Consider the following 24,422-nt stretch of genomic DNA (forward strand, 5'->3'; position numbering starts at 1 on the left):
TGTCAGTTCTGCTAGATTTAGTGCTTTCATTGCCTGCAGAATATGTGGATTTGACACTTAAATCATTCTTTCATCCCTGTCTCAAACCTCTGAAAAAGATGTTTACTGTAAATCATCAAGCATCTCCTACCTTACCCAAAAGCACAGGCTTCAAACAACTCATTAGGTCCTATTTTGCCCTCAGATACATGCATGCAGCACCCATTCAGGTCAGTGGTGTGGTCACACTGTGTAACTAAGTTTTTGGAATTGAGGTCTACATAGAGAAATAAGTGTGGTATCCTGGCTAGGGTCTGGAAAAGTTTATGAATAAAGAGTTTAACATAAGGCAGGTAAACTGCTTTAACACAGATTGCTTCAGCCAGAGTCAAGAACATTGTCAATATATGTGGCATTTTCTACAGTCCATTTCTTTAGCAGATTTTCTATTGAAACGTGCACACATGACCTTAGACGCTGTAAGAGTATCATTTCATTTGTAGCCTCTGTCTTATCCACTCTATATTTAATATTCTTCCAGGGCATGGTGAGGGTCTTTACCCTTGTCTTTGTTAATTAACTTTTTCTTTGCCATGTTAACATTCCCCATAATTGCCTCCCTCCTTGGGGGCTTGAATGAAGTAAATGAGTGCCACACTTCCAGTGCATCTGAATGGGGCTGGATTGACAGTCCCTGGAAACTGAAGTCCTCCAGTGAATCACAGAACAAGTAGAGAACAGACAGTGAAAGTTTCCAAACACTGCCCCACCATTTTGCAGTAGTCCAGACCCCTAACCCAAATGGGCCACACCTGTGGCTGGAAGGGTAATTCGGATGCCTTTATATCCATTTAAAAGTTTTCTGTGCTAATGGGGCCAATTGCAGTCTCCCCCCCCCACTCTCACCCCTCCACCCCACCTCCCACACACAATGTATTCATTATGTCACAGTTTCACTGTAAAGCAATTATCAGGTGGTGCTAACCTGGTACAGTTCTGACTCTGTGCAGTAACCAGGTGTGACCAACAGTGTTTTGAGGTCTTAGCCCTGGTCTACATTATGAGTTTAGGTCAACTTTAGCAGCATTAGGTCGATTTAACCCTGTACCCGTCCACACGACCAAGCCTGTTTTGTTGACTTAAAGGGCTCTTAAAATTGACTTACATACTTCTCCCCAGCAAGGGCTCCATTGTGACCACTCTGGACAGCACTCTCAACTCAGATGCACTGGCCAGGTAGACGGGAAAAGCCCTGGGAACTTTTGAATTTCATTTCCTCTTCGGCCAGCGTGGTGAGCTGATCAGCACAGGTGACCATGCAGTCCCAGAATTGCAAAAGAGCTCCAGCATGGACCAAATGGGATGTACTGGATCTGATCACTGTATGGGGAGAAGAATCCGTGCAGGCAGAACTCCGTTCCAAAAGACAAAATGCCAATATATATGCCAGAATCTCCAAAGGCATGATGGACAGAGGCTACACCAGGAACACACAGCAGTGCTGCATGAAAATTAAGGAGCTCAGGCAACCAATCAAAAAACAAAGGAGGCAAAGGGTCACTCCGGGTCAGAGCCCCATACATGCAGCTTCTATGATGAGCTGCATGCAGTTCTAAGGGGGGCCCCTACCACTACTCCACCACTGTCCATGGACACCTCAAGGGGGGAGTCTCATGCAACAGGGATTAGGATTTTGTAGAGGAGGAGGAGGAGGTTGAGGATAGCGCACAGCAGGCAAGTGGAGAATCCCTTCTCCCCAGCAGCCAGGAACTGTTCATCACCCTGGAGCCAATAACCTCCCAGGGTGGGCTACCGGACCATGAAGCTGGAGAAGGCACCTCTGGTGAGTATACCTTTGTAAATATAATACAGGGTTTAAAAGCAAGCATGTTTAATGAGTAATTTGCCCTGAAGACTTGGGATGCATTCACGGCCAGTATAGCTCCTGGAAAAGTCTGTTAATGTTTCTTGGGATGGAGCGGAAATCCTCCAGGGACATCTCCATGAAGCTCTCCTGGAGGTACTCTCTGTGTTAGCCTCAGGAGAGTGATATAATTCGTGGTCACCTGGTTGAAATACGGGAAATTTTGTTTAAGGGGACACTCAGAGGTGCCCGTTCCTGCTGGGCTGTTTGCCTTTGGCCGAAAAGAAATCATCCCCGCTGTTAGCCATGCGGTGTGGGGAGGCCCGTTCATGCTGAGCTGTTTGCGTTTGGCTGACAGGGATTTTCCTTAATACTAGCCACGCGGTGCGGGGGTGTGAAGCGATCATCCCAGAGATGATACAAACCATGCAGTGGGGGGGCGGAGGGCTGTTCTGCACATTCACCCTAAAACCACAGCCCTTCCTTTTAAATGGCCAACCTAACAGGCATGGTATGGAAAAGGAGGGTGCTGCTGTTTTGAAACCGTTCCCACATGTTATGAAGATTGAAGAAGCCGAAACCCTTTGCCTTACCATGGCTGCCTGCAAGCCAGATTCTGTTGCCCAGCCAAGTGTGGGTGATGTCTCACACCAAACCGGCAGGCACTCAATATAAGAGGCAAAATGTGACCTTGTACCAAAAGCACATGTGCTATGTAATGTGAATCACTTGTTTCAAAGTGAAATAGTCTTTCTTTTGTTCTCTAAAATGTATCTTTTTAAATACTACTCTCCCTTTTTTTCCTCCCACAGCTGAAAATGTTTCTGTGTTCCCCCATCATTTGTCACAGAGGCTAGCGCAGATTAGAAGGCGAAAAGAAAGCACTCGCGATGAAATGTTCTCAGAGCTCATGCAGTCCTCCCGCACTGAAAGAGCTCAGCAGAATACGTGGAGGCAAACAATGGCAGAGTCCAGGAAAGCGTTAAATGAACGCGATGAGAGGAGGCAGGAGTGCAATGAGAGGAGGCATGATGCAATGCTGAGTCTAATGGGGGAGCAAACTGACATGCTCAGGCATCTGGTGGAGCTGCAGGAAAGGCAGCAGGAGCACAGACCGCTGCTGCAGCCCCTGTATAACCACCTGCCCTCCTCCCCAAGTTCCATATCCTCCTCACCTAAATGCCCAAGAACGTGGGGGGGGGGTGGCTTTGGGCACCCCGCCACTCCACCCAGAGGATTGCCCAGGCAACGGAAGGCTGGTATTCAATAAGTTTTGAACTGTAGTGTGGCCTTGTCCTTCCCGCCTCCCCTCATCCACCACCCCACCCGGTGCTTCCCTCCTCACCCACCCCTGCTGGGCTACCTTGCGAGTTTTCCCCTCTATTTGTGTGTTGAATTAATAAAGAATGCGTGATTTTGAAACAATAATGACTTTATTGCCTCTGAAAGTGGTAATCGAAGGCGGGAGGTCAGTTGGCTTACAGGGAAGTAGAGTCAACCAAGGGGGATGGTTTTCATCAAGGAAAACAAACAGAATTGTCAAACCATAGCCTGGCCTGGCCAATCATGAAACTGGTTTTCAAAGCTTCTCTGATGCACAGGGTGCTCAGCTGTGCTTCTCTAATCGCCCTGGTGTCTGGCTGTGCGTAATCGGCCGCCAGGCGATGTGCCTCAATCTCCCACCCCGCCATAAACGTCTCCCCCTTACTCTCACAGATTTTGTGGAGCACACAACAAGCAGCAATAACAATGGAAATATTGGTTTCGCTGAGGTCTGAGTCAGCAATCGGCGCCAACAAGCTTTTAAATGTCCGAATGCACATTGTACCACCATTCTGCTCTTGCTCAGCTGATAATTAAAATACTCCTTACTACTGTCCAGGGTGCCTGTGTATGGCTTCGTGAGCCATGGCATTAAAGGGTATGCTGGGTCCCCAACGATAACTATAGGCATTTCAACATCCCCAATAGTAATTTTCTGGTCTGGGAAGTAAGTCCCTTCCTGCAGCTGTTCAAACAGACCAGAGTTCCTGAAGATGTGAGTGTCATATACCTTTCCCGGCCATCCCACGCTGATGTTGGTGAAACGTCCCTTGTGATCTACCAGTGCTTGCAGCACCATTGAAAAGTACCCCTTGCGGTTTATGTACTGGCTGCTGAGTCCCAAGATAGGGATATACGTTCCATCTACCACCCCAGCCCAGTTAGGGAACCCCAACTGCAGCAGCGCCATCGACTATGACCTGCACGTTTCCCAGAGTCACTACCCTTGATAGCAGCAGCTCAGTGATTGCGTTGACTACTTGGATCACAGCAGCCCCCACAGTAGATTTACCCACTCCAAATTGATTCCAGACTGATGGGTAGCTGCCTGGAGTTGCAAGCTTCCAGAGGGCTCTCGCCACTCGCTTCTCAACTATGAGGGCTGCTCTCATCTTGGTATTCTTGCACTTCAGGGCAGGGGAAAGCAAGTCACAAAGTTCCATGGAAGTGCCCTTACACATGTGAAAGTTTCGCAGGCACTGGGAATCATCCCAGACCTGCAACACTATGTGGTCCCACCAGTCTGTGCTTGTTTCCCTGGCCCAGAATCAGTGTTCCACCCCATTACCACTATGATGTCCAAATTGCCAGGGCCCGTGCTTTGAGAGAAGTCTGTGTCCATGTCCTCATAACTATCGAGATTGCGCTATCGTCGCCTCCTCGCCTGCTTTTGCAGGTTCTGCACGTACTGCAGGATAATGCGCGAGGTGTTTACAATGCTCACAACAGCAACGGTGAGCTGAGCGGGCTCCATGCTTGCCGTGGTATGGCGTCTGCAGGAGAGCAGAGTTGCAGTGGAAGCGGTGGATGATGCCGGATGCCACGAGAATAGATATTTATACAGAATGACAAGAGGACCTGCAAGGTGGATTCATGGCACCAGGAGACCAGAGTTGCAGCGGAAGCTGTGGATGACGACGACGGTTAGCAGTCCCACTGTACCATCTGCTGACAGCAGTATGGTGTCTGCACAGAAAAAAAGGTGCGAAACGATTGTCTGCCATTGCTTTCACGGAGGGAGGGGCAACTGACGACATATACCCAAAACCACTCACGACAATGTTTTTGCCCCATCAGGCATTGGGAGTTCGCTGCCCATTAGAATTCCGGGTTGAAGACTGTGGGAATTGGGGGATAGCTACCCACAGTGCAACGCTCCGAAAGTCTATGCTAGCCACCGTAGTGAGGATGCACTCTACCGATGTAATGTGCTTAGTGTGGACATACACAATCGATTATATAAAATCGATTTCTAAAAATTGACTTTATAAATTCAACCTAATTTCATAGTGTAGACATACCCTTAGTAAGTCCTTCTGTAGGAGCAGTAAGAAGGTAGGAGGAAGTCTTATGGGTTATCTATAACCTCTCTTGGTCGAAAGCAGGTGTGTGTGTTGGTCAGAAGTATCCTGCTATTGCGCATGCTTATGGTGTGTAGTACTTAGACTGATTAAACATATCCAGGACTTCATTTTCTTTACTTTGGTTTTTTTAGCATTGATGTTAAAAGAAGCAAAGCACGGGGCTTGTTTTCTTTATCTGAAATGAGAATATTATCTGATTGCAGATAGTGCTGGCTATTTGAGGAACCATCAAATGGTAAGGAGATAAAAATGCTGGCTGATGTGGGACAAATTCAGACCAGTGGTGTGGAGTTGGAAAAGACCTGTATTCTCATGATCACCACCCCCCTCCCCAAGACATTCAGTCACTCTCCATTGGGAACAACAGAAATTATATTTCATTTTCAGTAGAATATCAATTTAGAGTCGAATCCTGATCACCGTGCTCACACCACTAGCACCACTGAAGTCTGTGAGGTAAGGTGGGCAAGATTGGCCCACGCTCTTTCCAGAAGTTCTCAGCCAGTTAACACCAACACTGCAACGTGATAGAGTTTAGATTGAAAAGAGAATACTCAGTATTTGCTGTTGTATTTTGTGTAGTGAGTTTGACAGTTGGGTGAATGGTAGAACTTCACAGTTACGAACACCTCAGGAATGGAGGTTGTTCATAACTCTGAAATGTTTGTAACTCTGAACAAAATGTTATTGTTCTTTCAAAAGTTTACAGCTGAACATTGACTCAGTACAACTTTGAAACTTTGCTATGCAGAAGAAAAATGCTGCTTTTCCTTTATTTTTTAGTAGTTTATGTTTAACACAGTACTGTGTTTGCTTTTTGCGTGTGTTTGTCTTTGTTGCTGCCTGATTGCATACTTCCGGTTCCAAATGAGGTGCGTGGTTGATTGGTCAGTTCGTAACTCTCTGAGGTTCTACTGTATGTGGAATGAAACCCACATTATTAAAAAATTACTCATTGGTACTCAGTGATGCAAATACAAGCATGCCTCCACTATTTCCTGTACAGGGTCGTATCCCAATAGCAAGATGAATGTCAACCTCAAAAATAATTAGATAGGCTTGAGCTACAAAGTTTGAATCTGGATCCAGATCTGTACTGTTCTGATCTGAGTTTTTGGCTCTAACAATAATAAAGGGCCATATTCTCCTCTTTGCAGAAACAATTTCAACTTCCTGAGTCATATTCTCTGCTTAGATAACTCCATTTAATGTGAATGACAAAAACAAATAATGATACACTACTTTTTTGAGTAGTGTCCCTCTGGTGCTCCACTTCAGGTGCACTTGTGCCTCTCAAGCTGTTGATCAGATATAATCAATTAGCAGTGTCCGTTCATCGTGTGCACGTGTCAGATGCCTCCTCCTGCTATATAGGGCTGTGCAGGCAAATTGCCCTCCATTCCTTCTTAGCCACCTCAGCCTGAGCTGGAACCTTAGCATGTCCACCTTGAGTGTGCCTCGGCTTTTCAGTTTCTCTATAGTTGTTAAGATTAGTTAGTTAGTACAGTTAGCTAACTAATTATAATAGTGAGAGGATTGGGTTTTTTCTGCTCTCTTCCCTCCAGGAGACTTCTTTACCTAGCAGGGCATGCTTGGCTTGCCAGGATTCAAACTTTGCCTTTCCTGCCAAGAGGCTATAGCTATGAGTGACAGCCACTCCAAGTGTGTCCTTTTGCTTAGGGGAATCCCACCTCTCCCAGAAGGACGGCTTCTTCCTGGCCCTCAAATGCAGGGCAAGGAAAAAAACAGGGAGATTAAACTCGGACACTTACTTCGGCCAGCTTCTTCATCAGGTCAGGGGACACCCTATACATAGAATCATAGAATATCAGGGTTGGAAGGGACCCCAGAAGGTCATCTAGTCCAACCCCCTGCTCAAAGCAGGACCAATTCCCAGTTAAATCATCCCAGCCAGGGCTTTGTCAAGCCTGACCTTAAAAACCTCTAAGGAAGGAGATTCTACCACCTCCCTAGGTAACGCATTCCAGTGTTTCACCACCCTCTTAGTGAAAAAGTTTTTCCTAATATCCAATCTAAACCTCCCCCACTGCAACTTGAGACCATTACTCCTCGTTCTGTCATCTGCTACCATTGAGAACAGTCTAGAGCCATCCTCTTTGGAACCCCCTTTCAGGTAGTTGAAAGCAGCTATCAAATCCCCCCTCATTCTTCTCTTCTGCAGGCTAAACAATCCCAGCTCCCTCAGCCTCTCCTCATAAGTCATGTGTTCCAGTCCCCTAATCATTTTTGTTGCCCTTCGCTGGACTCTCTCCAATTTATCCACATCCTTCTTGTAGTGTGGGGCCCAAAACTGGACACAGTACTCCAGATGAGGCCTCACCAATGTCGAATAGAGGGGAACGATCACGTCCCTCGATCTGCTCGCTATGCCCCTACTTATACATCCCAAAATGCCATTGGCCTTCTTGGCAACAAGGGCACACTGCTGACTCATATCCAGCTTCTCGTCCACTGTCACCCCTAGGTCCTTTTCCGCAGAACTGCTGCCTAGCCATTCGGTCCCTAGTCTGTAGCTGTGCATTGGGTTCTTCCGTCCTAAGTGCAGGACCCTGCACTTATCCTTATTGAACCTCATCAGATTTCTTTTGGCCCAATCCTCCAATTTGTCTAGGTCCTTCTGTATCCTATCCCTCCCCTCCAGCGTATCTACCACTCCCCCCAGTTTAGTATCATCCGCAAATTTGCTGAGAGTGCAATCCACACCATCCTCCAGATCATTTATGAAGATATTGAACAAAACCGGCCCCAGGACCGACCTTTGGGGCACTCCACTTGATACCAGCTGCCAACTAGACATGGAGCCATTGATCACTACCCATTGAGCCCGACAATCTAGCCAGCTTTCTACCCACCTTATAGTGCATTCATCCAGCCCATACTTCCTTAACTTGCTGACAAGAATACTGTGGGAGACCGTGTCAAAAGCTTTGCTAAAGTCAAGAAACAATACATCCACTGCTTTCCCTTCATCCACAGAACCAGTAATCTCATCATAAAAGGCGATTAGATTAGTCAGGCATGCCCTTCCCTTGGTGAATCCATGCTGGCTGTTCCTGATCACTTTCCTCTCATGCAAGTGCTTCAGGATTGATTCTTTGAGGACCTGCTCCATGATTTTTCCAGGGACTGAGGTGAGGCTGACTGGCCTGTAGTTCCCAGGATCCTCCTTCTTCCCTTTTTTAAAGATTGGCACTACATTAGCCTTTTTCCAGTCATCCGGGACTTCCCCGGTTCACCACGAGTTTTCAAAGATAGTGGCCAATGGCTCTGCAATCACAGCCGCCAATTCCTTCAGCACTCTCGGATGCAACTCATCCAGCCCCATGGACTTGTGCACGTCCAGCTTTTCTAAATAGTCCCTAACCACCTCTATCTCCACAGAGGGCTGGCCATCTCTTCCCCATTTTGTGATGCCCAGCGCAGCAGTCTGGGAGCTGACCTTGTTAGTGAAAACAGAGGCAAAAAAAGCATTGAGTACATTAGCTTTTTCCACATCCTCTGTCACTAGGTTGCCTCCCTCAGTCAGTAAGGGGCCCACACATTCCTTGGCTTTCTTCTTGTTGCCAACATACCTGAAAAAAACCCTTCTTGTTACTCTTGACATCTCTGGCTAGCTGCAGCTCCAGGTGCGATTTGGCCCTCCTGATATCATTCCTACATGCCCGAGCAATATTTTTATACTCTTCCCTGGTCATATGTCCAACCTTCCACTTCTTGTGAGCTTCTTTTTTATGTTTAAGATCCGCTAGGATTTCACCATTAAGCCAAGCTGGTCGCCTGCCATATTTACTATTCTTTCGACTCATCGGGATGGTTTGTCCCTGTAACCTCAACAGGGATTCCTTGAAATACAGCCAGCTCTCCTGGACTCCTTTCCCCTTCAAGTTAGTCCCCCAGGGGATCCTGGCCATCCATTCCCTGAGGGAGTCGAAATCTGCTTTCCTGAAGTCCAGGGTCCGTATCCTGCTGCTTACCTTTCTTCCCTGCGTCAGGATCCTGAACTCAACCAACTCATGGTCACTGCCTCCCAGATTCCCATCCACTTTTGCTTCCCCCACGAATTCTACCCGGTTTGTGAGCAGTAGGTCAAGAAAAGCGCCCCCCCCCTAGTTGGCTCCTCTAGCACTTGCGCCAGGAAATTGTCCCCTACGCTTTCCAAAAACTTCCTGGATTGTCTATGCACCACTGTATTGCTCTCCCAGCAGATATCAGGAAAATTAAAGTCACCCATGAGAATCAGGGCATGCGATCTAGTAGCTTCCGCGAGCTGCCGGAAGAAAGCCTCATCTACCTCATCCCCCTGGTCCGGTGGTCTATAGCAGACTCCTCCCACTACATCACTCTTGTTGCACACACTTCTAAACTTAATCCAGAGACACTCAGGTTTTTCTGCAGTTTCGTACCGGAGCTCTGAGCAGTCATACTGCTCCCTTACATACAGTGCTACTCCCCCACCTTTTCTGCCCTGCCTGTCCTTCCTGAACAGTTTATAACCATCCATGACAGTACTCCAGTCATGCGAGTTATCCCACCAAGTCTGTTATTCCGATCACGTCATAGTTCCTTGACATCACCAGGACCTCCAGTTCTCCCTGCTTGTTTCCAAGGCTTTGTGCTTTTGTATATAAGCACTTGAGATAACCTGTTGATCGCCCCTCATTCCCAGTATGAGGCAGGAGCCCTCCCCTCACAGACATTCCTGCCTGTGCTTCCTCCCGGTATCCCGCTTTCCCACTTACCTCAGGGCTTTGGTCTCCTTCCCCCGGTGAACCTAGTTTAAAGCCCTCCTCACTAGGTTAGCCAGCCTGCTGGCAAAGATGCTCTTCCCTCTCTTCGTAAGATGGAGCCTGTCTCTGCCCAGCACTCCTCCTTCATGGAACACCATCCCATGGTCAAAGAAACCAAAGCCTTCTCTCCGACACCACCTGCGTAGCCATTCGTTGACTTCCACGATTCGACGGTCCCTACCTAGGCCTTTTCCTTCCACGGGGAGGATGGACGAGAACACCACTTGCGCCTCCAACTCCTTTATCCTTCTTCCTAGAGCCACATAGTCCGCAGTGATCCGCTCAAGGTCATTCTTGGCAGTATCATTGGTGCCCACGTGGAGAAGCAGGAAGGCGTAGCGATCCGAGGGCTTGATGAGTCTCGGCAGTCTCTCTGTCACATCGCGAATCCTAGCTCCTGGCAAGCAGCAGACTTCTCGGTTTTCCCGGTCAGGGCGGCAGATAGATGACTCAGTCCCCCGGAGGAGAGAGTCCCCGACCACCACCACCTGCCTTCTCCTCTTGGGAGTGGTTGTCGTGGAACTCCCAACCTCAGGACATAGCATCTCATGCCTTCCAACCATCGGAGTCTCCTTCTGCTTTCTCGCCCCAGACACATATCATCTGGTCCACTCTCCGCAACGATACCTGTGGAGAGAACATGAAAGCGGTTAGTTACCTGTGTCTGTTACTGGAACCCGGACATTACGCTTACCTCTTCTGGAGGTCACATGGAGCTTCTTCACTGGCCTCTTGGCTCCTCTGTGCAACCTGCTCTATATCTGTAGAGCTTTGTGCCCCTAGAAGCCTATCCTGAGTTTTGTCCAGAAAATCCTCAGTTTCTCGTATGCAACGCAGGGTCGTTATCTGTTGCTCCAGACCTTCAATCTTCTCTTCCAATATGGAGACCAGCTTGCACTTTGTACAGACAAAGTCGCTTCTGTCCTGTGGAAGAAGACAAACATGGCACATCCAGTGCAGGTCTCAACAGCTGAACCCCCCCCTTCCATATCACCTTCCTACTACGAGCTTTCTCAGAGCAGTTTGCAAGACGTAAGCCTCACTGGGCTCACTCCAGGCGAACTCCCAGGCAAACTCCTGCTGTGTGCTGCTCTGCTGTCCCCGCCGCTCAGCTGGTTCGCGAAGCTCTGGCTATTTTTAAACAGCTAGGCTTCCCTGACGCAAACAAACAGTCACCCTACTGCCCGCCCCCTGCAGGCTAGCAGCCAATCAGACACTCACTCAGGCTCTCACACTGCCCCCCCAGCAAACACATGCTCGGATACTTCCTCAGCAAGCAAACAAACACACACGGATACTTACCAGTCCCAGGCAAACTCCTGCTGTGTGCTGCTCAGCTGGTTCGCCGCCGCCGACATACATCTGTCTGTCAGATCCAGTGCCTTTTCAACCTTGGCACAGGCTTCCCCTAAGAAAGGGAAAACATTGGAGGTGCCAGGGGAGGCTTCTAAAAAGAGGAGTGCAGACTCTCGCCTTACGGACCCAGCTCCGAAGTTCAGGTCCCTGACAAGATCTATGGTCTCCAAAGCCTTGACCTTTCGACTCAGTACTCTTGTGTCGAAGGACTTTTCCTCTTGTGCCAGTGGGGCAACAATGTTCTGGAGCTCAAAGGAGAGAAGCAGGTTCAGTTGGGCCTCAGTACCCTCTATGAGCAAGGGGGATGAACATACACAGTCAGGACTGTCACCATTGAACTCAGCCCAGCCACCGGTACCTATGCGCTCAGCCCAGCCACCGTACCTACGCACCTAGCACACAGGGTATCAAATAAGTAACTGCGCCAGACACCATCAGTGGTATCGTCTGCTTTGGTGACCTCAGCTACCACATTGTACTGTACTCGTCACCACAAGAATTTAGATATACATTATCTCTCAATAATGGATGAACTGGAGTCCCTGCTCTTTACATCCACACCCTAAATTCTTAACTAAGGATCTCCTCCATCTGGGGATACCGCTTGAAAGTCACCTGAAGTGGGGCACCCGTTGGCACACGACTCTTAGAAGAAGAAGCGGTTAGTCACTTTGTGCAGTAACTGTGGTTCTCCCAGATGCGTCCCCCTATGGCTGCTCCAGTACTCGCCCTCCTTCCCCTCTGCTTCAGACTGTTTGTTGGGGGATATTTGGGTGGAGAAGTAACTGAGGGTGGTATGCCCACACACCCATATACTATCTTGATTTTTGGCACGAGGAGGCATAGGGTGCATGTGCGGGCTGAAAGGACACTGGTAACTGAAAATCTCTGATCAAGGCCTTGGGAGACTCATGCACATCTGCAGTGGAGCACCCATAGGGGCAGGCATCTGGAGGAACCACCATTACTGCACAAAGTGAGTAACCCCTTCTGCAGTGGAATTACCCTAGCAGAGAATTTGTCCCACTGAGATTCCTCTGCATTGCTCCATGCAGCATTTGGCCTCATAAGCCAGTGAATTTCCGTAGAGCCACATGAATCCCAAGACACCCAGGGAGGCCTGCATATCTCAGCACAGCTGCACTGATGGCATTTATCGCCTGTCTCCCTCCATAGCTGTATATTAACAGCTGTAGAGGAGTTCCTGCTTCCTGCAGCATTAATTTCTGATCAGATGTCCTATCAGATATTCACAGAGCCTGCAATGGGGCAGGCCACAGACAGATGAGGCTCCCAGCTGCATCATACTCTCCATACCTCGCAATCTGTAGAGAGTCCCTGGGAGTCAAGGAGCCAGAGAAATTGTAAATCCAAACTGGCACTACTGCTCCACCCCGCCCCATATCTCTGAGTTGGTGCTCACCTTCCATGGCGCGCCACCCTCTGCGTCTGAGCTGGCATTCCCCCTTCCTTGATCCTCCCTACCCATCCCTCAGAACTAGTGCTCCCCTTCCATGCCTGCCCCCAGGCATGCTGTCCTCCCATTTACTTCTGAGGACAGAGGGGAAAATGTAGCCCAAAGTATTTTGGCAGAACATGAAGGAACTGCTGTGGATATGATGTGCAAGCACTTTAGTGACTCCACTGGTATTAAGTGTAAACCTAAAACCAATATCCAGCATTTTGCAATATAAGCAATCAGCAGAGAATTAGATGACCTCATATTTACCCTTTAGGCTAACAAAGTAACTGGTTTTGACAGACAAACCTTTTAAAGGGCAGGAACAAGACTTACCCTGGTTGGCTAAGATCCTGATTTCCTATACAAATAGCTTTCTATTGCACTCTGGTTTAGCAAGCAACACTGTTAGGCTGTGTTTGATAGCAGTGCTGTTGGGCAGGTCATTGAACCTATCCATGGCTCTCTGTAACAGGTATAATGATAGCTAGCTACCTTACACAGTGAATGGGGTGCGGGGGGGGGGGGCACTCTCTGACCTGTAACTTTGTGCTGATCGCTGGGTCTACTGCTAGCAGGGTCAACCAGTGCTCTTCCTCAGCACCCACGTGCTTTGACAACCTACTGCTCTTCTGCGGAATATCTGTCGAGGGGCAGGATTCACTTGCGGAGCATATGAGGACATTCTTCTCTCACCTGCCCCAGAAGCCAGGGACACCGGGAGAGGATAAGGAAGAGCTGGGGGTGGGGAGCGCCCTCTTTCAGAGACTGTTGGTTGTGGGAAGGACAAGGGTGTATGCATCCCAGAGCACTGGTTGTCTCCGTATGCATGCCTGGAGTTCTGAGATGGCAGCAATGGGAGCTGATGACATGGTACTACTACCATAAGAATAGATATGAGCTAGCTGACTGACATGAGGTGCTTTGAGATCCTCAGGTGACAGGCCCAACTGAATATAGGTGCAAGAGTAGAAGCAGTAAGTTGTGGCTCCCTCCCTTCATCAGAGAATTGCTTCTTTGGTGGTGATATCACTTTCAGATGAAAAGGCTCTGAAATGACCCTCAGACACAGGGCATGGGATTTTCTTCTGTTGTCCTGCTTCTTTGCAAGATGTTCGCAACTTTTCTGACATGTCCTGTTGTTCTCCTGCCTTGCTTTTCACCTGCCGCAATTACGTTGACACTTGCAAAAGCAGCAGCGTACACTTTGGCTGACTATTTTATTCTTCCATCAGTGCCCGCATCTGACTGTCATTAGCATTGATAGGAATTAGGCGGGCAGAAATACAGAGGTATACCAGGGGCAGTAAGTGGGATAACTTTGGAATTCATTGGCCATTTGGATCAAACCATTCACTAGCTGACTCTGACCAATGGGCTGAACTTTTGATGCCCCTGAATTATTTTACAGCTACAGTTAGAAAGCTGGCTGAAGGAGAGATGTATTTGAGATTTCACTTAATTACAGCAAACCTGAAGATTAGAAAGACCAGCCAAATTTTTAATTGAGTAGGTGTCTCAATGTTTGAGTGCCCAATCTGAGAACACCAAGGAGCTGCAGTGCTCAGATTGGGCATCCAAAATCTGATGCATGCAGTTAGTGGCCACTTTTTAGGAAATTTTTGGTCTAGAGCAGGGGTTCTCAAACTTTTTTTTTTGTGGACCACTTGAAAATTGCTGAGGGTCATGGTGGACCACTTAATGATTTTTTCAAATGTTGTTTGTACTGTTTGCTAACTATTGTAAAGCACTTCGCTACATAAAAAAAATTAACTTTTTGTTCTACAAATAAAAGCACACAACTCATATTTTAATATCAGTAGTCTTACCTTTCTAAAGCAATAGATGTGCCCTCTCTCCCCCGCGGCAGCAGCCCCCGAGCTGAGGCTGGGAAGGAAGGCTGTCTCTCCCCAGCAGCCGCAGCCCTGGAGCTGCAGAAAGTTGTCTCTTTCTCTAGCCACCGCAGCCCTGCATGTCCCAAATTCCCCCCACCGCACTGCCCCCTCCCACCTACTCCCTATTCCCCCCAAGGCCATAACCTCACCTTACATGTGCGTCTTTTTCAGGGTCTAGGCATCTAATTAGTGGAGACACACCTGCGCAGCTCCACTAATTAGGTGGATGGCCCTTCATTCTCTCGTGTGCGGCCGCCCTGGTGTGCACCTTACAGGGAACTATCCGCGGACTGCCTGAATGGAGCTTGTGGACCACTGGTGGTCCACGGACCACAGTTTGAGAACCTCTAATCTAGAAGAATAAAATGAGCTTTTGGAAGAGAATTGGAGAACACCTAAATATATGGCCTCAAATACCAGGGGAAGAGTTACAATTGATTTAAAATAAATCTGAAATAAATGAACCTCTTGGGGAAATAATTTTGAAATTTGCATTTATATACTAAAATACATTCCATCCAAATAACCCAAAGCCCTTTACAAACAATTAATTAAATCTCTCAACTTCTTTGAGATAGGGAAGCATTATTAGTATACAAATAGTACTAGTCAATATTTTCATTAATGACTTGGATAATGGAGTGGAGAGTTTGCTTATAAAATGTACGGTTGATACCAAGCCGGGGGGGAGAGGGATTGCAAACACTTAGGAGGACATGATTAGAATTCAAAACAACCTTGATATATTGGAGAATTGGTCTGTAATCAGCAAGATGAAATTAAAAAAAGACAAGTGCAAAGCACTACACTTAGGAAGGAAAAATCAGCTGTACAACTACAACATGGGGAAAACCGGCTAGATGGTAGTACTGCTGAAAAGGATCTGGGTGTTATATGGATCACAAATGGAACATGAGCCAACAATGTGATCTTGTTGCCAAAAAGGCTAATCTCGTTCTGGGGTGTATTAACAGGCGTGTCATACGTAAGACATGGGAGGTAATAGTTCCACTCTACTTGGCTCTGGTGAGGTTTCCACTGGCATATTGTGTCCCATTTTGGGAGCCGCACTTTGAGAAAAGATGTGGACAAATTGGAGAGAGACCAGAGGAGAGCTGTAAAAATGATAAAAGGCTTAAAATGTGAGCAGTGAGGTAAGGTTAGGAAAAAGATGTGCATGTTTAGTCTTGAGAGAAGAAGACTGAGGGAGGGGCCTGATAGCCTTTGAATATGTTAAAGGCTGTTATAAAGAGGTTATAACTCTGTGGGACACATTCTGTGCTGATGTTACACACCATGCACATATCTTGAAGCCAGTGTGTACTGTGGCAGAGAGTTTGGCCCTTTGGCTTTTCCAAGGTTCTGCTGGCATAAGAAGAATGAGAATTTCTTCAGGAAATCTGTGTCTTTTGTAGGACGGTGTGTTGTACTACCAATTGAACTCTCAGGCAAGCGGATTGTGTTATTTTTTTAACGTATAGAATGTAATTTTGAGTTTATATCTTCTCTTTATTAAAAATATGGGAGTGAATTTTGAATACTTCAGGAAGCGAGGAGCTAATATCCCTGGGTTGAGCCAAGCACAGTGTGGGCAGATACCGGGCAGACTTCGCCACACAGCTCTGCCAAGGCAGCTCACGCTTGACTCGACATCATAACTGTCCCACATCACTCCTGAACTTCACTTGCCAACAGTGCTGTAGTGGTTTGGAGATTTGGACAAACCAGAGTTAGGAAGAGATGGCCAGGCTCGTGATCTTGGATACTATTGGAATCTAAGCCTCTGAAATTGAAAGGTCGGTTCTCTTAGAACTTGATCCAAAGTTTATTGCAGTCACTGGGGTTTGGGTTAGGCCGTAAATCAGCTTCTAAATTTGCTTCTGTAATGCTCTGCTTCCACTTTGTAAAGCTTTTCTTGGGAGGTAGGAGTAATATGATGTTAAACAGAATGGTAACAATGTGCATCATCTTTATACTAGGAGAAGCTTCTTAACTAAGAGCTCTATGGGGAAGAAGCACATATTCACGGATTTACTCCTTACAGTACTTTTCTATACCTGGCTGTTAACTCTAGATATTCGTAGGCAATTTCTTGCCAAATGTATACAGAGATCATTATAACACTACTTCAGCAAAGAAGAAAATGACATTATAAAGGCAAATTAGCAAATGAGCCCTCTGAAATAAATGGAAAGCAAAAATACAAAGTGTAGCACACCTAGTTTGAGCCCATAAATAAATAATGACTGCAAGTATAGGTCATATTAAAAACCAAAGCACAGCTTTTTCACAGGGCTTTAAAACTCTTTTGTGCAATGCATTTGAATTGCAAACAGGAATGCTGGAAACATCACTCTCCCAGTGAGATAAAATACTGTGCTGTTGAAAATAAATATTGTTTTAAAAAGAACTGAATCTGCTTTGGGTTAAAAGTGCTTAAAATAGATTTTTAGATTCAAACCACAAAAGTTGTGGAAAAATAAGCAATTTTAGCTTTGAGGTTTTTCTTTTCTGTCTTTCTGTGAATCTTCCATTCCTTTTCTCTGAAAAGCGTTAGCTGGAGGCTGTTTGGTGCTCTGTTAGCACAGAAAGGTTTTGGAATGATGCCATTTACTCAAATGTGCCCCATGCATTTGATAGGGATGGGAGGGTGGAGATTTTTGTTTGGTCATGTCATGTTTTAATTAGTGACTCTCAAACTTTTGCTGCTTCTCATTGTGTGTAATGAAACTTTGACACTGTGCTGGGTTCTGTTTCTCAGTGCTGCTTCCTCCCCAAGGGGAGACACTGTTCTCCTCTGGACTGGAAAGCCTCAAGTTTTGTTCCTTTCTTTTGTTTCTAAAATCCATTGCAAAGGAACCTACTTGACCTGTAACTTCGATGAATGTGGAGTCAGGGCCGGCCTGCAACATTTTGGCACCTGAGGGGGGGAGCTCAAATGACGCCCCCATGCCCCCTCGCTTGGGCCAAAACTTTGAAAGGTCTCAATTCTGCCTTCTTCCTGTTCTACTCCTCTCATGGTACTGCTCTGCTACTTACCCCAATAAAGGAGAACTAACAACTTAAAAAGCCTTGTTCAAAAATTTTAAGTAACACTTAACTTTCAAACGCCTGAACAAATGTAACTTTTCCTGTCTGTATAGTAAACACTGGCATTTTTATCAGTTTGAATAATCAAAGTGGTGCTTTCCGTGCCTTCTTGGTTGCAAAGATTTGAACTGCTTCCTGAAGGTCCACAGTTTGGGTCAGCTTATGCTCTATTGAGATGGTTGCAAGGCAGACCAGCCTCTCCTATATCATTGTGGAGCGTAGATGTGTTTTTATTTACTGCAGCTTGGAGAAGCTGTGTTCTCCACTGGCAACTGTTACAGGAAGCGTTAGAAGTATGTGCAGAGCAACAAAAGCATTTCAAAAGAGGGTGGTCATCTTATTTGTGCACATGTATTCCAGAACAGCCTTTGGAGTTGATCCTGCTGAAATGTATCTTGAAAGGGCTTTCAGTTCATCACCTAAATCACTCGCATCAATATCGCGCATGTCATCATGTGTCAACACTGTCTCTAGTGCCCTGCATTGCTGGTGTAGGTCTTCTTCAGGTACAGTGAGGAGTTTTGAAATATCATACAACATCCCAAATATACTGCTGTGTTTCTAGAGCTGCATGAAATGTTCTTCAACTGACTGTATTGCACAATCTAGCACCTGGTTAAAGAAATGAATTTTGAATAGTTGTTTTGGGTCTCTATGGGATTATCCCGTGCCTCGTAATCAAAATGTTGTCGTCTTCGGTGACTGTTGTATTCTTGAATGGGTGGGAAAATAACTTCAGTGTGAAGTTCCTCTGCCAACTTCTGTGCACTCTTCAGAACGTTTTGAAATCTCTCATCTGACCGGTAAGACACTATTATGACTTTGTTTTGTCCAGTTGTTCCATTGCTCCAGATATATCAAGGTCAACACCTTGGAGTCTATTGCTTACAGCATTTATTTCAAACAGTATGTCATGCCACAACACTAAGCCACACAGAAATTTGAAGTTATGTATGTTTCTGGTGATTCCATTTTCCTCTGCCACTGTTCTCCCGCGAACAGTTCCTGTCATAGCATTATCCTCCATAATGGCAACTATGACATCATCTATCTTCCCAATTTGGTGTTGGATAGGCTTTATCGCCTCCACTCGACTTTCCCATCATGTGGCACTCAGGGGTTTGTGTCAAAGAGGATGTTCCCAGATGTTGCTTCAAAATTTGCCATCGATGAGTTGATGCAGAGAAAAATACATAGATGCTTTGAATTACATTAAAAAATTCAACAGCCTCACTAGAAGCTGTTGCTGCATCACTGACCACCAAGTTCAGTGAATGAGAACTGCATGGGACAAAAAAAGCTCGAGGGTTTAATTCTCTGATCCGTGTCTGCACTCCTCTGTTCTTTCCTCTCATGCCGGCACCATTATCGTAGCCCTGACCTCTCAGGTCAGCTATCACAATTCCCATATCTTCCAGCTTTTTAAAAAGCACATTTGTCATACCAGCTCCTGTAGTATCATCAATGTCAATAAATTCTAGAAAATGCTCTGAGAGTCACCATTGCAGGGACATTTTCACTAGGTTCTGTTGTTGTTACAAAACGCACCATTAAAGTCATTTGTTCAGTATGGCTGATGTCAGGTGTGCAGTCCAGAATAACAGAGTAATATCTTGCTGACTTCAGATCTGCCACAATCTTCCGTTTGACTTTTGTTGCCAGTAACTGTATGATCTCATTTTGAATTGTTTTTCCAAGGTAGTGGTGTGTGCACATTTCTGGGGTGGTGACTCTTCTTAGATGCTCCTGGAGTACAGCATCAAACTCAGCCATCGGCTCCACAATTTTAAGGAAGTTTCCATTGTTTGGCACATACAGCTGATCTGAAGTGTCACGCAGTGCTAGGTTTCGGGTAGCAAGCATTCTCACAATGGCAATGAGCCTTTTCAGAACATTTTGCCAGTAAAGAGACTCTGATGCTGATCATCTATGGTGGCCTTTAACCTTAGTCTCCTCTCAAGCTCTTTCCACCTATGGAATGCTCTCTGGTGATTTGCTGCGTTCTCATGGCATGCCAGATTTCTAGCCAGATTTTTCCAGTCCTTTGTTCCTGTAGAACCCAGTGTGGCTGGAACATTAGACTGGAAGAGTTTGCAGCAAAAACAGGATGCAGCATTCTGGGTTTTTGGGTACATAAGCCATGGCCTCTCCCCTTTGTCACCATTGGGGATTTCACGCCAGTAATGTATTGGATGGAAACTTCTATTTTCATTGTCTTTGGGGAACATGAAGTTTTTTACTTGTTGTGGCCCATGCAGTACAAGGAAGTCTCTCAGGCTACTGCTCAAGTGGGTCCACAGTCCTGGATCATCTAGACTTAAGGAACTAACCTCAGCAGCAGCTGTTTCTTGTGCCTCCACCACTCTCTTCTCTGATCTACACTTTTCTTCGGGAATGTGCATGGTTACATCCATTTGAGATGGAGATATGGATGCTGCAGTAGCTACCAGGTCACCTGCACTCTGACTAACTGGAAGATAAGGCAGCATCTCACCACTCACATCCTCATTGGGGTCAGGAGGCTCACTATGAATATTTGTGTCTATGTATCTCAGGACAGCTCCTTCCTGCTTAGATAGAAAAGCTCTCTTTCTTTTTCTGAATGCTGCCCTAGAGGGGCGTTTTCTTCTTTCCCTTATGACTGCTGTTCTGTGCCAGCTATATTGGGTCTCAACACTCAGTTGAAGGGGACAAATAAGCAGGCTGGTAGCAGGGCCTAAGTGAGGGAAGATATCAGCATCTAAAGGGCCTAACTGGCTCCTACTACTTCAGTTGACTGCCTGTTCTCCTCACGTGGGTTCAGGGAAGCAGCAGGAAACAGGAAGCTCCCTGAGAAGCTGGTGTTAATCAGTCCAGGCTCCTGGGGGTGCTAGAGAGGTACATAAGAGGCTCTTCCTGCTCTCCCTCCTTGCAGGTCCTGCTGCTTTCTGTTATTCCCTCTCACCTTTTCTCCTGTCTGCCTGTTATGTCTGTTGTGCCCTCCTTCCTCCAGCACAGCACTCCACCATCTCTGTGCATCTAGAGCAGAAAGAATACATATGCACCAGCAGAAGACACAATTTTCTACACTCTGGGTCCTAGAGGCGCGCCCCCCCCCCCCCAGTCTGGCCCCTGAGATGGCCACCTCAGTTCGCCTCATGGTAAGGCGAGACCTGTGTGCAGTGTCTCCTCAGTGGAGCCATGAAGCATGCATGCCATGGTTTCCAGCTTGGCAGTTTCATGTTTGAAAGGGGGCTGTTCTTTTGTACCCACTCCACAGCCTGAAACCTTTTTGTTACATTGGAAAGAAGGGGGTTGAAATAGATGCCAGGTCATATTGCCTGGAGTGGTGGGAAGACATTGGTTTATTAGCAGGATTTTAAAGGGTTCCTAATGACTTTTCATCTGTCTCTACAAGCACTTAAGCTTGTGACTAACTTTACACACAGGAGGAATGGGGCTACTCCTGTGTAAAGTTACTCATATTATTAAGTGTGTGCAGGATGAAGCCTTACTTTTAAAGCAAAACTAAGATTATCTCAAAGTCTGTCCTGACTCAAGGCCGTGCATTGGTAAAGGCAGCCTTTTGAGTTTGTTTGGAGACCCTTAAATGAAGTCCAGCGCAGAAAGACCTCACCTCAAACTGACTGCAAGTGAAGGCGAAGTGGAAAGGCTGTAATGCTGTATTTAATGGATGTGTACTCCAGTAGGGCAAGTGTAAATAAAACAAAATCCCTTGTTACAAGCTATGTGAGTCAGAGGAGTGTACGCCAGTAACTGAAAAATCTTGGCAAGAAGCAAGTTTTTAATTTTCCATGACAGGAAACAAGGGTATGTCTTGGTGAGAACCTATAGCTCTTCCTCTGCCCCCAAGCAGGGCAGTAATCCTCACACTGGCTTTTTCATACAAATGTAGTTTTATAAGTATGGGGCAGGGTGCGGGAATGGATTGTAAGAGTCTAGTTAATGAGAGAGAAAACTGGGGCAAGAAAGATGTTAGACAAGAAAGACAGTTAAAACTTTATTTGGCAGGGGTGTCATGTTACACGGTGTTTGTGTGTGGTTCTTCTGAAATGGGATCTTTCTGCTCCTGCTCTTTTGCCTATCTGGGCCAATTGGTTTCTTTTGTGTCTTTTTCCTTGGGGGAAGCCAAGAGAAAGAACCACTTGGACTCAGGAGACCTTATAGGAAATGTTGCCTTCCCTAAGATGGGAAGGCAGGAGCAAGTGGAGGCCAGCGGTGGAAATTCAGGTGCTGAAGTTTAATTTAACGTAGTCTTATCTAGTCTTATGCAACACAGTGAAGTAGAGGCGTAGGTGAAGGGCCTCTGAAAGAACAGGACTCAAGATAATAACTGCAAGTCACATTTGGGCAACATGGTGTGGCTGCAGGTTAGAGAGGCAGAAGTTCAGATAGAACCTTGCTGGAGTTGTCCTGGTCCTGCCAAACCTAATGAAAAGACTCCCACTGATTCCAGTTATATGGGCTCAGGCCCTGAACGCACTGTGCGAGTGTCCACCATGTCGTCTGTCTGCTACAGGCAAAATCCTGCCCTCTCACCTTGCAAAGATGGCAGCAGAGCCAGTGAGGTTCTGCTGTGTATGGCAGGGTACATAGAGCCTATGCAGGCTTACACCAACAAATAGTGGATGATATCTATCCAAAAAAACAAACATCAGGAGCAAAAATAGTTTCTGTAGTGCTACTAATTAACACTGTGCTTAACAGGGTAAGATGCATTCTCTGCCCTGAAGAATTTATAGCATGTAAGCTTTATACATGAGGAGCTCTCATTGATTTTAATGGAACATTCTCCATTTGGAGGGCTTGCTGGATCAGGCTCTAACACAGACTAGAGAAACACAAGACAAGACCTGGTTTAAAGTATATGTTTCAGCTCAGCTATGACATTAAGGCAGCAATCCTCTAAAATTGCCAGCAAAATTGTTGGCAATCACAATCAAATTATGTTGACTTCAGTGTAATTGGATTATCTCAGTGCATGGTTAAAACAAGATTTTTGAAAAAATGTCTGATTACGTTCAGTTGCACTCTGGTTGGGAGCCGGGGGATATCCAAGGCGTGTTTGCAGGTGGATGGCTCTTTCTCAAGAATCCTAAAAAAAAAAGCAGGTAGTTGTTTAAATGATGCTGCCAACTGTGCCTATGCAAACGTTTATTTTGCCCCAACAGAGAGGTTGCAGGAGGCACTGGAAGGATATTATAGAATTATAAAATTATATAGAATTATAGAATTATAGATATTATAAATTATAGAATTTTGTTAAATTATCAAATTTAAAATACGAATTCTCTCACATTTCAGATCTTATTGTTATTGCTGCTACTTATCAAAAAGGCTTGTGTTTAAAACAGGCTTTTCACCTTCAGAGTTCTTCTTCTCCCTCTCAGGAAGTGATGGTGTCAAATTTGGGGCAGCACAGTTTTCCCCTATTGATACACTTTGTCAAATATAAGGCGGGTCTAGTAGAACAAAGAGCTGGCATGTGAGCAAGGACCATATTGAGCAAGAACATGCCATATTGGCGTGTTTCTGCTCATACTGTCAGCTTCAGCGAATTATAAAGTTTCATTTTTAAAAAGAGTAAAGAAGGAGATTTTAAAAGACACAAAGGGGAGTTTGGCACCTAAATGCTATTGACGTTCAAACTCCCCCTGTTTGGTCATGGTAGTGGAAACTTGCTCCAGAATGGGAAGTGAGGTCACACTGTCTGACTGTTCTGGCTAGGAGCCTCAAACAATTGCTCTAAGAAAAATGAGCTGTTGCCATTTGTTTTCAGTGTGTTAATTCTGAAGTCTAATGACAACAATTTCAATATTATTTGATCAGGCACATCCATCTCTTCTGGGGTTCTGGGTAAAGTTTGAGATTCTGGGCAGAGTTTTAATAGAGTGCAATACTATTCCTCTCCTCCACCCCACACACCCTGCTTATGAATTAGAAAATTCCTGTTCAAACACAGAGCATCTGCAATAGCAAAATGGAGTAACTTACATTATTGGCTAAGAAGGCTGACCTAATTCTGCCCTCAGTTATATAATTAAATGAGGGTACAATTGGATTTGCTATGCGTCGTTTGGATACTTTGAAATTAAGGTCATCTTGGATGAAATCTCTTTTTCAGACCCTTTTTTACTGTTTTTTCTCACTTTAGGGGAACACCTGAGGATCTGCCCGCAGGGCTACACCTGCTGCACCAGTGAGATGGAGGAGAATTTCGCAAAAAAAAGCCAAAGTGAATTTGAAGACATGATGACAGAAGCCAGCCGCTCAGCACAGGTGACCCTAACATCTCAGTACAAAAACTTTGATGGTAAGTAAAGAACATACAGATTACCCCAGTTTTGCTAGTTGCTCTTTAACTGTTGGACTCAGGGGTTTTTGTTTTGTTTTGTTTTGTTTTTTGCCATCTGGCTCTTTGTGTATTGTGTTCTGTAGCTGTTATTGTGTCATGGCTTTCAATGTGAGTTCTAGCACATGTTGCATTTTCACTAGAGAATTACTTAGAAAATCTGTTTTTATTAAGGACCATTCAGGAGTCTTACATCCGTATGTAGCTAAAAC

The 24,422-nt window shown here is 45.9% G+C and overlaps 1 protein-coding gene across 1 annotated transcript in view; it reads left to right on the plus strand.

Annotated features, from left to right (window-relative positions):
* GPC1 (glypican 1) overlaps nt 1-24,422 on the plus strand; it is a 324,164-nt gene that overhangs the window by 138,126 nt on the left and 161,616 nt on the right. The window contains exon 2 of the mRNA XM_073360055.1: nt 24,013-24,171. Within this exon, the coding sequence (XP_073216156.1) occupies nt 24,013-24,171 (159 nt within the window). The remainder of the gene's footprint in view (nt 1-24,012; nt 24,172-24,422) is intronic.

This window comes from Lepidochelys kempii, chromosome 9 (genome assembly GCF_965140265.1).
Source record: "Lepidochelys kempii isolate rLepKem1 chromosome 9, rLepKem1.hap2, whole genome shotgun sequence".
Taxonomy (NCBI): Eukaryota; Metazoa; Chordata; order Testudines; family Cheloniidae; genus Lepidochelys; species Lepidochelys kempii.